The sequence below is a fragment of the Manacus vitellinus genome, unplaced genomic scaffold (genome assembly GCF_001715985.3).
Source record: "Manacus vitellinus isolate BGI_N305 unplaced genomic scaffold, ASM171598v3 scaffold_30_pilon, whole genome shotgun sequence".
Classification (NCBI taxonomy): domain Eukaryota; kingdom Metazoa; phylum Chordata; class Aves; order Passeriformes; family Pipridae; genus Manacus; species Manacus vitellinus.
Window position 1 is genome coordinate 3,299,334 of NW_021940291.1, and position 15,590 is coordinate 3,314,923.

The following is a 15,590-nucleotide window of genomic DNA, read 5'->3' on the forward strand; positions in this document are numbered from 1 at the left end:
TAAATATGATGTGTCCTAAGAAGCAAGTTTCATCTCAGAGGGAGCAACATTTGTTTGATAGCTCTTTGCACTGGTTTTGAGTCAGGATGGCCAGATGTCAGGTTTCCCCATTCTGCACTCTAGAAAAATCTGTTGCTAAATTATGTGGCTCGGGGAGAAATCATCCAGTTCCAGTGCAGCTTTAACAAATTGGTATCTGTGAACCTGTCAATTTTGATTCTTCTAAGATCAGAAAGCTTAACAACACAATATATTTTGCAGTGTTTAACAACATTAGTTAAGGGATATCCACAGGGACTTTCAAATATCTGGTTCCAAACTTTTTTTTTAAATTATTTTGAAAAGGATACAGGGGAAAAAAACCACCACAAAAAAAAATTCCTCCCTTAAAAAAAAAAAAAGTGGTTAACCAGTTTGCTGGAAGCAAGTAAATAATTTCAGAGGATACAGCTTGTACTATATGAGTGATATCTGGAACACATCACATTTCCTATGAGAAACATTGAGAAAAGTGTGTTAAGAGTTGCTGGGGTTAAGTCAGAAACTGAACCCACAGGGCTCAGTTTTGAACTCTTTTCTTGAATAAAACTCTGCTTGACGTCAGTGGGAGTCTTGGCTGAGTGAGAAGTGTAGGATCGGGTAGTACATGCGGAATGATTGGGTCTCAGATGCCTCTGGTATCTGTACTTCCTGGAGTCAGGGGCAGGTAATTAGTGTAACTAACCCTTGCCATTAAATCAAGATAAGTTAACTTAAAATTCTTTATGGAAAGCCATTTGCTGCAGCCCTGGAGATTTGTATTTTAAAAAATCTATTTAGCCGTGGATTAGTTAAAATCTTATTTTGGGTTCACTGTGTTCTTGCACTGAACTTCAGCAGGTTTTTTTTTTCCTGTAGCTTCTCACTCAGTTTGTTGTCTTTATAGGAAAAATACCAAGAGCAGGGCTGAGATTTTTCCATACTCTTGCTGGTGAAGCCAGAATTTAGGGGCAAAACTACTGTTTGGATACAAGAGAAATTGTATTCTGGTTTGTTGACTTTGTAAGCCTTAGTTAAAATAATTCTGTAATCTTTTTCTTGTGTTAGTGTTGCTAAATTCATTATGATAAGCTGTTTGAATTGAGGTGTCTTGATAAAATGATGGATTTGCACAAATTATGTTGTGAATTGTAATTTTCTTAAATTAACTCCATAGCAACTTGCTCCAAGTCCACCTACCCAACGTCACCCAGGGGTACCAATAGTCTCTAAACCAGTTATGCTGCATCCTGACCCAAACTTTATGGTCAGGCCAACAATCAAATCAGAGGCCCTGGTAAGCCCTTTGATATTTTTCTTCTGAGTGCTCCAGTACTTTGGGGGGTTGTTTTTGACACGTCCTCAAAGAGTCAATGTTTGTCTCATTTCCTGCTAACTAAAATTCACGTATTTTTAAGTGATCAGTAATGGTAAGTACAAGAGAGTATTTTTCTGTATTTTTCCCATTATCTAAAAGCCACTTTCAGTGACAATTTTGTACAAGGTTGTATAATTCCAGGGCAGTGTATAGCCTTAGAATTTTTATGTCTTATTTTTCATTTATTCACATGCTTGGTTTTGTTTTTTTATAAGTTCTGAATCCATTTGTCAGAAATGAAATAATAAAACTTAATTAAACTGTATTCTTCCTCTGTAAATAGTCATGAACACAATTGGAATGTAGGTCTATACCTCATTATGTCATTTATCATAATATACATATATATATATATATATATATATATATATAATATATATATATAAAAAATCCATATATATCTTTTCATTTCCAGATAAAAAAGTGTGTTGTTATATCAGACTCCATTATACTGGTCATGCAGTGTTACTGCAAAGTTGACTCACAATCAGATTCTTTTTCTTCTTTCATTTCCTTTTCTGCTTCAAGTGTAAATGAAAAAAAAAATTCAGAGGTTAAACATTTTAGAACCAACCATGTTTCATCTTCTGGGAATTGTAGTATATGAGGGAGGGCGAGCCAAGGCTTACGGAACAAGAAAAAGATAAATACTGCTCTGACAGGTGATAACTCCCAACTGACAACCCCTTAAAATTTACCTAAAATACCTGGTGGACCAATTAGTAGTATTTATTCTTGATGTTCATCATGACTTATGCTGTTTGCATAAGGAATTCTGTGTCTGTTACACGCATGTGTGTGGACACGCCTGTATATATACATTTATATGAGCAAAACAGTAAGTGATGGGAAAACATCATATTTGCATTTCATTTATTTAATTAGAAGCTTCTGCTATTTCTGACAATAAATAATGTGCACAGTATTCCTAGATGTTTCATTAAAGCACAATGGATTTTTTTGTCATTTATTGCTTTAATAATTTAGATACTCTTGTTCCTTTATTTTGCCAGTTACACTTTGAACAAATTTAAGTGATATATAGTAACTTGTTTTCCCACAGCCATAGCCATCTTGAAACTTCTATATTAGAAATGGATTGAATGATAAATGAAAGCAGTTTTTATAAGTTGCTTAAGAGAAGGCAGGTATATGAGCTAAAAATAAATTCAGATCCCTCCAGTGTAATGTTTCCTTCAGTTGAAGCTCTCATTTTGTTTGTGTTCAGTAATTCAGCATTTCTAAGCAGTATGAAATTCCTCAGGGGAGGAATGAACAGAGTCAAGTCATAATCTGCAGTTAATATAATCTAGCTCTTGAAAAAGTATGCATATGTGAACTAGTTTGCAGAATTGATAATACCCTTATATGTGACCAAACAGTCGTGGTACCAATTCTGAAGGGCACTTTTTAAAATTATTCTTTTGTTAATGACTGCTTACAATTAGTTTAAGAAACTGGCAATAAGATCCACTTCTACAGGGAAATGCCTTATGATTTGTTATGCATGTGTGCACATTTTCCAAATCACAAGTCTGCTCAAATCTTTCAGATGCCAATCATCTTCATTCCCAAACTGCCTTATATCAGTTGGAAGATCCAAATTTCAGTGGGAGTAATATTCTAATAGGACTTTGAGAGAAAGAGCAGTCTATAAATTTGTTTTGTAGATTTGATACCTCTTATTTCCATTTGTGACTTACTGCAGTGAAGAGTATCTCACTGCAATGAAGTCACAGTTGTCTGTGAAGTAAAATTTGCACAAATACCAAAGAAGGAAGCTACTTCTATTAGTTAAAAAAAGACAACGCTGGTGTATGACAAAACAAACAAGACAGTACCTGCCTGTTTCCACAAATTTACAAGAATTATAATTAGATTTCATGCAGAAGGAGTGGATTTTGGTTGGTTGGGAGTAGGGGGGGTGTCCTTATTTAGTTTCATGGTGCAGATACAGGACCAGTTCAGCTTCTCTTAGCAAAGGAAAGTATCACCAAATACAAATATCATTTGCTACCATGTTTCTTGTCTTGCTAGATTTCACACAGCTTATGGAACTGCAGCTGTTATGTCATATTAAGATGTAATGCATATAATTTCTTCTACTTTGTTTTTACCTGAGTTTAACTGTCCTGAGTACCAAATTCTAGAAACTCATCCTGATTTGAGCAGCTAATCAAGTTGGCCTGCACTCAAGAAAGTTACTAGTAAAGAGGATGAAAAAGCATTCACTTTAGAATAAAATAGACGTGCAAGAATGGGTAAAATATTCCTGTTATCTTGAAGGCAGGGGGGCCAAATGTTGTGACTTAAGTCATCTTATAAACTAAATTTAGATCAGAATTCCCAGATCTTTTAACAGTTGATGAAAATGAAGTTGTTCTCATAAATAGGGAAATTATTAGAGATGATTAAACCTTGCACGTGGCCTTGAATGCTGAGGGCTGCTGTAGGTCAAAATCAGTGTGAGCTGTTTTTCTCTGTTGTACTAAAGTGAATTGGAATACACTCATGGCAGAGCTAATTAAATTTTGACTCAGAGAATAGGAGAGAATTGTTGTGATTTAGTGGTGGGGTTTTCAGAGAAGCAAAGCCAACATGAACATCAGTCTCTGCTCTCCCATCTATAACAAACATCCTGTTGTGTGAGTTACAAGGCTTCGATGCACCTGCTGCTACCAAAGATTTTTCTTCCCTTGCTCCTTTGGGGTTGGATGCAGCATTTTTGAAAGGAAAAAAAGTAATATTTAAGCTTTCCTCTAATTTGCAAGATTTGAAGCCTGATTTTGCAGGACTGCAGGCAACACAGGTGCTTAGATACTGAGTGGCAAGACGTGTGAGGATTGGAAATTCCGGTTATTATTCGCTATGGCTATACCAAAACAATCTGTGTTGAAAATTAATTACTTTTTTTTAGAGGGGGTCTAAAGAGAAAATCTTTCCAAACTTGCCTACAAATCCTTCAAGACAAAAGCTCAGTCTTTGTACTGATCGAATGCAAACCACAGAGTTTTCGTTAACTCTGCAATATATTTTTCCAAGTAATGGTGTGACTACAGGACACTGATAGAATCAGTAGTGAAACTGATATATAGTAATTTTTTTAAAAGCAAATTGAGTTTGGAAGTATAAATGCCATAGTTCAGTCTGTAGAAAACTGTTCTTGTTTCAGAACACTTAAATATGTTACCTGATTTGCTGCAGGATTTTGAATGGAGGCTGGAGAGGTGTGAGGAGCGTTTTGTATAATTATTTGGTGTTTTAGCCCACTTCCTTTTTGAAAATATTTAGAACCTAATAAGAAATTCTTTATTTTAAGTGACTCCAAACTGCAGTGTACCATTTTGTTAGAGTAGTGGAATTGAAAGAAAAACAGAATGAATATGGGATTAAAATCCTTGAAGCCAAACACAATAAAATAAAATCCATCAGTTATTAATTGATATAGTGAAACGACTCATAGATACTCTAATTGGAGCAAGAAAATAGAAATAAGTTCATTAAGTTCTGGAGGAGTTTTTCCTTAAGTAGAATAAACCTGTACTAGCCATTGGTATTTAGGTAATTCTTTCTTTCAGGATGAGCCCAAATACACATATCTCTTCTTTCAGCTTATCAGATTCGTAAGGAATTTAATGATGGAATTCACTTTTTCAGTATAGGAAATCCATGGTAGCAGAGCAAATCTTAAATGCATAAACATGTATTTATCATGGCTTTTCAATATTTTGGAAATTACTTGCCTAGCAGTTTGTCTGTATTTTGGGTTGGGGTTTTTTCCAATTATTTTTTCATGAATCACGGATAAGGGATCCAAGCACTGTTTTGTAGAAATGAGGTGTAAAAGGAGTCATGGAAAATATTTTTAAGAACTCTTGTGGTATGGAAATGTGCATTATTTATGTAGTTTCTCTAGAGTTCTTTCTACTATGTATGCAGTACTGTTTCATTGTCTGTGTTCTCTCATTTTGAAATGATACAGGGAACAATCACTAACAAATGCAAATGTGGTTCAGTCCCTAGAAGAGCAAAATAAATAGTGAGATAATTTATGAGTAGGTGATACTTACTTACAGCAAGAAGTTAATATCTGGTTTGGCAATTTTCTTTCTTTTGCAGCCACAAGAGATGTTTAAAAGGATGGTGGTTTACAATTCATCATTTAGATCTAACAAAAAACAAGTAAAATAACATTTTCCATGTTTTGTGTGGTACTTCTTGTTTTGACTGATCATAGATTTAAAGCTTTCTTTTCTAATCCTTTTGCTCAGTTTCTAAAACAGAAGATGCAAGACAGCCCTAGTGCATGAGAACTGCTAGTCTTTGTAAGCTTTGTGTGTGCCTGTGGCTCCTTCTAGTCTAGGCAGATGAGGAATGAGAGGATAGTAATTCCTTTCTCTTGAACCATCTGTAACTACTTATATGGTTAAATGCAACCTGTAAGATAGTTGAGCACTCATAACTGATATTATACTGGCTTTTGTTTTTGATATTCCTAAGGTTTCCATGTTTCTCTTAGTGGCCAGTTGCAATGCTTTCGGTAACAAAATATTTTATTAGTTTAACAAACAGAGCTATTATCACAACATAGTTATTGGTAGGAAATGAGAAGAACTGGTGGTGGAAAGCACTTATTCATTCAGCCTTCCTGTATTGTGTAGGATCTTCTCACTGTATTATTACTTTTGTTGCTTTCCTCTGTCATAGTGATGAAGTTTTCATCTCTTCCTCTTTGTTTGACTGGTGGTTTAATAGACGGTTGCTTGAAGAAGTGGACTTCATGTTTAACTTCTCTGCTGCTATAAAGTGTGCCAGTTTCTATGCAGACCACCTTTGTAAGTGCAAGCTAAGTTAGATGCATTGCAGTGTTATATGAAGAAGTTGGTACACAGTAGTGAGCTCACAGCATGAGCTTTTGAGTGGTAAACAATTAAGATTAATAATGACTTTTTTCTTCTTTTGATCAGTTTCAATCTAGATCGAGAAGGGAAAACTGGATTTGACTGAGAAAAATCCAACTTTGAGATTATTCAGTTTCCATTAAATGTCAGTGTGTTCTGAATATATAACAGTTGTGTTCTCAACAAATGTGTTTTTTGTAAAATTTTATTATATCCAGTTATGAATTTCAGTTCTTTTGTTTATTTCGTCTCAATTTCTCTTGACTACTGATGCTGGAAACCAGTGAGCAGTACCATTGGTTTAGGTCCTTGTGTTTTGCATTTTTGGAGTTGATTTTTCTTTTAAATAATAACTTTACCTTTCATCTGCAAGTCCAGACAGAGAGTTTTTTCAATGCAATCAAGCATTTTAGTGTTCTGGATTCAACTTATGTTCAGTCCTGTAAATTTTATCGTAAGTCAGGAAGGAATTAGAATGATCTTAACTCTTTCACCTGATATGTCCTGGAGTGGGAGGGTAGGCTTAGGGCTCCGACTTCACCCGGTATTTCTTAGTTCATTATTCTGTGCTTGGATGTTGAGTCTGCTCTCTGCTCCCTGAATTTGTGATGCACATTTCAGGGAAGATTTATTACAGTTCAGTGAATGTCTTCATTTTATCTTACCTGTATTTGTATATTATTGGATCCAGACCATATCTCTGATACACAGTGATATGAACCCAAAGGGACAGCACGAAACTGTGTCAGGGTGGTTTAGATTTCATATCAGGAAAAGGCTCTTCACTCAGAAGGTGGCTGGGCACTGGAACATGTTCCCCAGGGAAATGGTCATGGCACCAAGACTCTTGGGTTCAATATGTGTTTGGACAATGCTCTCAGGCACATGGTGTGACTTTTGGAGTTGTCCTGTGCAGGACCAGGAGTTGGACTTGATGACCCTTGTGATCCCCTTCCAACTCAGGATATTCTATGTTTCTATGACTTTGCTTGCAGGTTTTTTTGTTGTGCGGTTTTGTGTGTTTGATTGGCTTTTGGGTTTTTTTCCCTTATTAAAAATTGTTTTCCCAGGAAAACTTTTTTCAAGGGCAACATCTGCTTTTCATGAGGCCGACCTGGGACAAAGAGTTCACTGACCTCCTTTAGATTACATAATGACTTAGTGACTTGGCTGAGATTGGAGTTCTTTTCTCTAAGTTGCTTGCTACAAAACTATAGATGTCTACTTCAGCCATGATTCCAAAGGGCAATACAAATTTAGTTATTCAAAGTATTAGTTTTTTAGGTAGCTATCATTGTAAAATGTTTCTCTTACAATTTTAGTTTAACTGTTCATAATATTAATACACTTTCTAAATGAATGAATGGTTGGGGTTTTCCCCCCAGGATGAGATTCTACCCTTGCTGATGTCTGTGATGAAATTCCCATTTGTTTTTAGTTCCTCAAAGTTAGCAGTTAACAGATGTAATGCAATCCATAATTTAAATGCTAAATAACATCTTTCATGTTCCTATTCCCAAAAGATTATTTTAATACATATTTCCCTGTGGAAAAAAAAAATACATGTGGCAGTAAGCAAAAGCTCTGCAGTTGTGCAGAGTTAGAGAGGCAGCCTGAGGAAAACCAGAGTCCACACTGTATGATTCGGTGTGCCTGTGTGGAATGACTGTCAGTCCACACAACACTCATCACCACTTCTGTTGTGTTTTCTGTTTAAGTGTGGTGAGACAAAGTGGCAGCACTTTTGTACATTTGAAGTTCTGTGATGCAGACCTGTGTAGTAGCGCTCCTTGACTTTGTGAGAGGCAGTGCTGGTAAGGATGAGGTCAGATCCCAGAGGGTCATTGTCAGTCACATCAAAATGAGGCAACTGAGAGAGCTGATAGAGTATAGCACATGAGGCATTAGTGTTTTCTGCTGCAGCTTTGCCATTTAACAGCCAGTACTTAAACATACCAGAGGAACCTTAAGCTGTGCATTTCATTTACAAGTTGAAAAAGGCTTAGCTGAGTCTGAAAGTGGAATAGACTGTCATCAAATGGATCCAGTAGAAGAGAGGACAATAATGAAAATATGAAGCTTGATCACACACCGAACCGCTCGTCTGTGTCAGATATTGGCTTGCCTGCTATGTCAAGGAAGGGTTGTGGGGTTCTGTGTTGTTGCCCTGCCCCCAGGTTATTGCAGCTTGAGGCCATAAGAGTGATACAGCATCTGGGTGCCTCAGTAAAGATTTCTGTTAAATTCTGAAGTTCTTACTTTAACATACAGGATAGGTGCAGAGTTTTTATAAATGTCCAGCCCTGTCCATACAGTATCACCCAGTAGCTACTAGACCTCCTCAAAAAACCACCACTCAAATACCATTGATTCCTGATTGCTGATGCAGGTAATCCCATCCTTGCAGAAGAGATAACTCCTGCTTTTCCCTGCAGTCTTGGTCTGACAAGGGTTAAGCACTAGGTTTTGTGCGTCCTCTCAAAACTTAAATCTTTCTCTGCCTAACTGCAGTATTATCTTCTGCGTTTCAGACACTCCCTGACAAACCTTAAATCATCCATAGAACCATATGAAAACAAAAAGTGGTGGATGTCCTGCGTTTTCTTGTGGTATGGAGCCAAATCCCTGAAACTCCATGGCAAGGGGGAGAGAAAGGGTCTGAAAAAGAGTCCTAAAACCCGGACAACATGGAGTAGTGTTGCTGACAGCAAAATTGGAGCCTGTAATTTCTACCTGTTAGCATCCAACATGGTGATAATCCTAAGAAATGTTGTTCAGAAGACTGTGACAGAACATACCTGCCCATGATGCTTTCAAGATTTGTTTCTGTTTGTTAGGTGTAGAGAGGAACTGTGGAGCTGACAGAGTGGTAAACTCTTCCTCAGAACTGCTCCGTAGTATGACCAGCTCCAACTGTTAATCTGTCGTAAGGTTTTGAAATGTCTTCTGACTGTCAGGATGGACTCTTTGCTGTCTTTCTGTGCTTTTCTCCATTTACTGTCTTCTTTCATAGCTTACAGAATTATATGTTCTCTCACTAATAAATAAATGGAGTTTGTGTGTTAAGTGTGTGCATGAGTCAGATGTTTTTACAATTAAATATTGTTTTATTCTCAGGGCTTCCAGAAGTACGTGGAAGATTTTGATCCATATTCAATGGTAAGGAGAGAATTTAAATATGCTTCACTGTGTAATATGAAATACACTGGAAAAAAACAAATCCTCGATTTTGAGGGCTGGGAGAGGATAAGATTCTTGCTTGTTGGTTTGCTGGGCCTTGTGTATTTGTCTGTTCTAGTCATGTTGAAAAGGAGTGTTCAACATACGAAAAGATGATCTTGTGTTCTGAGCTTCCTGTAACACTATTTTAGAGGAGGAAAAGGTCACTTTTCTGCCAGAAATTACATATATACATATACATAATTGTTTGGTGTTTCCAAAGTGGAAATGACTCACCATTGTATCTTTTCATAGTTCACCCCAGAACAGATTATGGGAAAAGATGTACGGCTATTACGAATTAAAAAGGTAAATACTGTATTGTTTGATTGATATTTAAAGGGTTCATGTAAGTGTTTGATGTACAGTATCATTTACTGGGAAGAAGGAAAGATTAAGCTCCTGTTAATGGCAAAAGTTGACAGCCTGAACTAAAACTGTTTTTTCATAGGAAGGATCATTAGACCTTGCAGTTGAGGGAGGAATTGATTCTCCAGTTGGAAAGATAGTTGTGTCTGCCATATATGAAGATGGTGCTGCAGACAAACACGGTGAGTAACAATGGGGAATTTGAATGCTGCAGCAAAGTGGCTCCTTACACTGTCTGAGAGCTGCTGGCTGCTTTCAAAGCTATGCCTAGTATTGAAAGGCACACTGAGATTGTCCAAGGAGCCAAGTTCTGTGTCAGCCCAAAGGGCACCCCAGAGACAAGTTCATGGTTTCAAGAGCGCCACACAAATTAATAATTATGTAAAATTTATAAAAACCAACACCTGATTCTCTGGTATATTCTGTTAAGCAAGGAATATGGTCTCCATTATTTCACCATTTCCAAGCAATGACATATGCAGTACTTTAATGTGCAAAGTAATTACCTGACCATGGCTACTCTATACTGTTTAGTTTTGTTCTTAATGCTACTTTCATTGGTAATTTGTCTTGTAAAACAACCGGCTTTAGTCCCAAAACCTCACTAAAGGCCAGAGTCTTCTGGCTAACAGTTTAGCTCTCTGGAAGGCTCAAGAACATGTGCACCAGTGCATCTAGGCTTTACTCCTGGTTGGAAGTATCTCTCATCCTTTCCCTGAGAACTCTTGTGATGATCAGGTAGACAGACAGGACAATATCCCCTTGCACTGCTGACCTTGTCCCAGCCTGAACCTAAGTTCGAGTCACTTACTTGTGAAAACATCTCAGCCACTTGATCTCCTAAGTACTCTGTTTGGCTTTGTCCCTTCATATCCCTTTTTAGGGTGTCTCATATAAGGCTGTTCCCTGGTCATCTTTGTTTTTTCCACTTCAAATCCAGTCCCAGTTAGCTGATTGTGCTTCATTCCAGCTTAGCAAATCAAAACCAGTTCAAAGGACTAAACATTACACATACACTTGGAAAGGATTAACAAACTTGCAGACACTTGACAAATGCCACTTCATTCCTTCAGTAATTTAATTAATTGAGCTATTTTTATAGAATCATAGAATGGCCTGGGTTAGAAGGGATCCTAAATATCATCTAGTTCCAAGCCCTCTGCCAGGGAGAGGGACACCTTTCACTAGACCAGGTTGCTCAAAAAGCCCATCCAGCCTGGCCTTGAACCCTTCCAGGTATGGGGCATAGTAGTAACAGCCTACAGTCTGTCATAGTTTGTAAGTTGTATAGCTGGATTACCCAAACAGGCAAACTGCTGCTGGGGAAAAATCTTATTGAACTGGTTTCTTACTGGTCATTATCAATAAGAGATTAGTTTGGCTTTGCCATGCTTAAAAATTCCGTTTGCTTTTGCCTGTAGCAAACTTTCTCTAATTTTTGGTGTAGACCTTCACATCTAGTGAAAACACTTTTTGTTATACTCATTACTGCCTAAATATGGCGCAGAAAAGACACAGAATTTTCTTTGCTTATGTGTATGTTTTTCATATTGGTCTTTTCACCAGGAGGCATAGTGAAAGGGGATGAAATACTAGCTGTAAATGGCAAGATATTAATTGACAGCAAGCTGGCAGAAGCACAGGCAACTCTAGCGAAAGCTTGGAACATGGGTGGGGTAAGTAACCTGGAATACTCCCTCGTTTTACCTCTAATGCTCATGAAAGATAGCCTTCTATTATGACGTTGTCACATCAACACAAATAAGGTTGCAAGCATCAAAACTAGCAGGTATGTCATGTACTACCAAAGTGAGATGAAATCTCCAGATGATACACTGGTGTGTAGCATCTCTGAAAAACAGGTATGTAATTTACTGTGAAATTCCATGCCATTTAGCCACATATCAAGATTGGTATTTAAACACATTACATTCTGAGTGGTTATATTACATTTATCTGTAGAATCATTCTTTGATATTGAAAATTACTTGCAAGCTGATTCGAATTTTCTAATAATAGCTTATCTTTGATTTCTCGATGTACAAGTAACACTGTGCTTCAGCTACAGTGAGTTTTTTCTCAGCAAGAACTGTATTAATTGCTCAGATGACCAAATATGGGATAATTCTTAGAATATGTTTTTTTAATCTTGTTGCAAGAACAATAGATTTTTCTTTAATTTCAAGCTAGAAATCAAACAGCTCAATCTTAAATGGTCTTCCTCTTCTGCTTCTCCTTGTGGTTTTTCAGGAACAGGTTACTCTGCTGACTCTCTTTCTGATATTACATAGTGGTCCACTAGCCACCTCTAAAAGCAGTATGTGTTTCCCTGTGCATTTCTTTTTCAGGACTGGATTGACTTAGTCATTGCAGCATCACCTCCAAAGGAATATGATGATGAAATGTGAGTGCATAAGCTTTTTTTCTCTGGGGATTAAAAGGCTAGTAACAGTAGCCTATCCAATTTGCTTTTTTATCAAACATTTTTCAAATATTTATTTCTTGTGGACTGCATAACTTATTGCTTTACATGGTTGCTAATTTGATAGTTATAAGTAGCTGTCATGCATTACAGCAGTGGTTCCCAGACTTTGGAAAATGGTGATTCTCAGAATTGGTTGTACGTGACTACGCACTCATACTTTCAGTTTAAAGTTTGAGAATTTGGGGCTTGGGTTTTTTTTAGAAATTATACTTAACTTCAGTCTGTGTTCCCATAGATCATAATGTAGGGAAACGAATGCCCACAAGGATTCTTCATCACAACCAGACGTTTAATTCTGTTGTTTGGTTTTGGGGTTTTTTATTAGATTGCATTTACTGTCCTTGTCTAAGAAAACTTATGTGTAAAATTTTAAAAGAGCTAAATGATTTGGGTGTCTTGGCAATTTGTGACATTCGCAGAAGCCTTTTTTTAAAGATAGCCAGCATAGATGTGAAACAGAAGAGTCCATAGCTTCTAGTGGGATAGACAGAGTGAGTCAATACAACTTGCTTTACTTTGGACACACAGTTTGAAAAGGAAGACCCGTGTTTTCTAGCTTGACTGAAGGAAAGGATTTGAAGATATCCTTACTACCAAGTAAAATGGCAGAGTAAGGACTTGCAGTCACTGTTAATTTGGACTCTTGTTCCATGTAGAGTATTGGAGTATTAGTTGCTGTAAATCCATATTCTCTTACTGGCTAGCCCCAGCTGTAGTTTGACATAAAATTGTGTTTAATACCTGCGCATAGAATAACAAGCAAGGAAATAACCATCACTGTTATTTTTGTTTTCATATCCTGTATGTTTAGCCCTACTATTCCCTCATCAACAGTCAGTCCCAACACACACAGAAAGGTTTTTGAAGGCAGTGCACCCGTGTACAGACAAGGGTATCTCCTGCAGCTGTAGCCACTGCAGTGTCCCTCATGGTGAATAGCAACACCTGGGTTAACATGACTGGCCATTGTGAGGCTGCGTTATTTTTTGAGCATGTGCTTGCCTGTGCATTGCTTGCCATGCTTGCTTTTGTTCCCGGCATGCTGGAGTGTTCTTTGGGCTTTTGCCATGCCTGTGCTATTAAAATATAAGTATTTAGTTTCTACTGCATAAAGTCCCTTAGAGATCCTCTGCAGAATTGGTTTATCATCTGCTAGACTATTAAATAAATAGGCCCTGCCTAAGCAAGTAGGATTAACCTAATTTTTTTCGTTATCTGTGGACCACTGCTGTGGCTTTGTGAGCTCATAAGTATATAAGCAAGTACAAATTACTTCCTTGTGAAGGCTTGTCCAAAGAACAAGTTTCCACTTGTGTTTTACAACAGTGTGCCTGTAAACAGGTATTCATGAGTGTTTGGTTTTCACTGAAGTTTGCATCTCTTAATTTGTCACTATACAATGAGTTTGTTCTGAAATGATCCTTGTGTCAGAAACTCAGATTACTGTATATGGCTTCTCTGTGCTGTAATCACTCTTAAGTACAGTCGTAGATCTCCAGAAACACAAAGGTAAGATTTCTTGTTGCATGTGGGTCTTCTCAGTTATTACTTACAATACAAATCAAAGTTACTCGAGATCGAGTTGCAAAATTGTGCTTATCAGAAAGACTGAAAGTTACACTACAGCTAACAGCATGTTTTTCACTATCTTTTTCTTTTTTTCTGCAGAACATTTTTTTAAAGAAGACTACAACTGGAAAAATGGAATCTTCCCTCTGCAGAAACCTGCTGCTCTGTAAATTAATAGGAAATCAATAACCACATTAAATACATCTTTATTGACTGATATGTGAGCAATCAGACCTGTAAATTGAACTAGAGACTTCAGATTCTTCAGATTAGAAAGATTTTAAATTACTCAAATATAGACATACAGTAAAATTTTTTTTTGCCAGATGATTGAGAAGAACTGCCGGTGAGCATAGTTCAGTCTGTGAGCGTTCAATCTATTTTTGCTATTTTGGGGGGACAAATTTTGAAAATTATCTTTCAGTTTTCCTGGAAATAGACACTAAAATGACAAATGAAGATAGAACACAGATGTCTGTTCCCACATGCAACACTTTAGAATACACCTTCACAGGCCAGTTTGGGTGCGAAAAGGATTATATTTTTGCTCCCTACATAGTGATTTTCCCTGGGAAAGTGGGAATGTATAGTTAACTTATGTTCTCACTCATATTCTTGTAGTTCTCTTCATGTCCATTTCTGTTGCTCAGCTGTGAGGTTTTTTGAATATAAAAACCCAAGAGTGCTAGCATTATGAGGAATAATTTTGGTGATATTTATGCAGCATAAAGAATCTTCTCTACCAGCAAAGTAGATAGCTAGCAAGTAGTCCAGATAAAATAATTATGTGTAGTCACATTACTACTGAGTATTTGTATTGGTGTCAAAAATTCCTCCCTCACATAGTCATGGGTGGGAAATTTGGGTGTGATTCACAGTCTGCAGTTGTGTACTTTGTTCTCAGTGAGGCTATATGTGTGACTAAACTATGCAGGAAGTCACCAAGTGTAATATTCTGCTTTTGGTAATTTTGTGTCTTAGGTTTGAGTAAATTTCTCAAGACCATAAAATCTATACTAACTTGGCTTTAAATAAGTATGATTACAGTTGTAGACTTAGTAATTTATTTGTGTGAACGAACCATCTCCTTAAAAATGTCATTGTCTTCTTCCTTTCTTGTATCTGCTGGTTTGTATTCTGGTTTTTGTATTGTGTTTAGATTTTTCTTACCTGTGCTAAAGAGAGACAGTTTGGGCATATCAAATTCCCCTTCAAGTCTTGCCTTTTCAAGATTTGGAAACCCTCCTTTCTGTAACACAGAAAAATAACAACTTTGTTCCTGAGAACTCTATACTCATACGCAGATGATTACTTATGTTGACTTTCTTTATTTGCAGTATGGTTCCAGTATGCCAATTAATGTGTGTGGCAGGGTACATATGTTAGAATGTTTAATATTTTAACTCTTACAGCTAATTCAGAAATAAAAGTGCATTTGCCAAATGGAAGAAGTCTAGTTTCCTCTTTGTCTCTGGGTTAGTACATCATGGTAATAGTTAATCTGCTAAAGTACACAGATTTCTGAGGTTTTTTTTAGTAACAGATCCCTTTGCAACAGAATGCCACCCTTGTGGAACTCAAAATTCCCTCTGCTGAGTAGGGAATCATCGCTTGGCTGAGCTGCAGTAATCTTTTATAGAATTTTTATGGG

General features: G+C 37.0%; 1 protein-coding gene across 1 annotated transcript in view; it reads left to right on the plus strand.

Annotated features, from left to right (window-relative positions):
* USH1C (USH1 protein network component harmonin) overlaps window positions 1–15,390 on the plus strand; it is a 48,779-nt gene extending 33,389 nt beyond the window's left edge. The window contains 6 exon segments of the mRNA XM_029961078.1: window positions 9,415–9,456; window positions 9,772–9,825; window positions 9,968–10,067; window positions 11,452–11,561; window positions 12,234–12,289; window positions 14,039–15,390. Of these exon segments, the coding sequence (XP_029816938.1) occupies window positions 9,415–9,456; window positions 9,772–9,825; window positions 9,968–10,067; window positions 11,452–11,561; window positions 12,234–12,289; window positions 14,039–14,051 (375 nt within the window). The 3' untranslated portion in view covers window positions 14,052–15,390.
* Window positions 15,391–15,590: the final 200 nt, after the last annotated feature.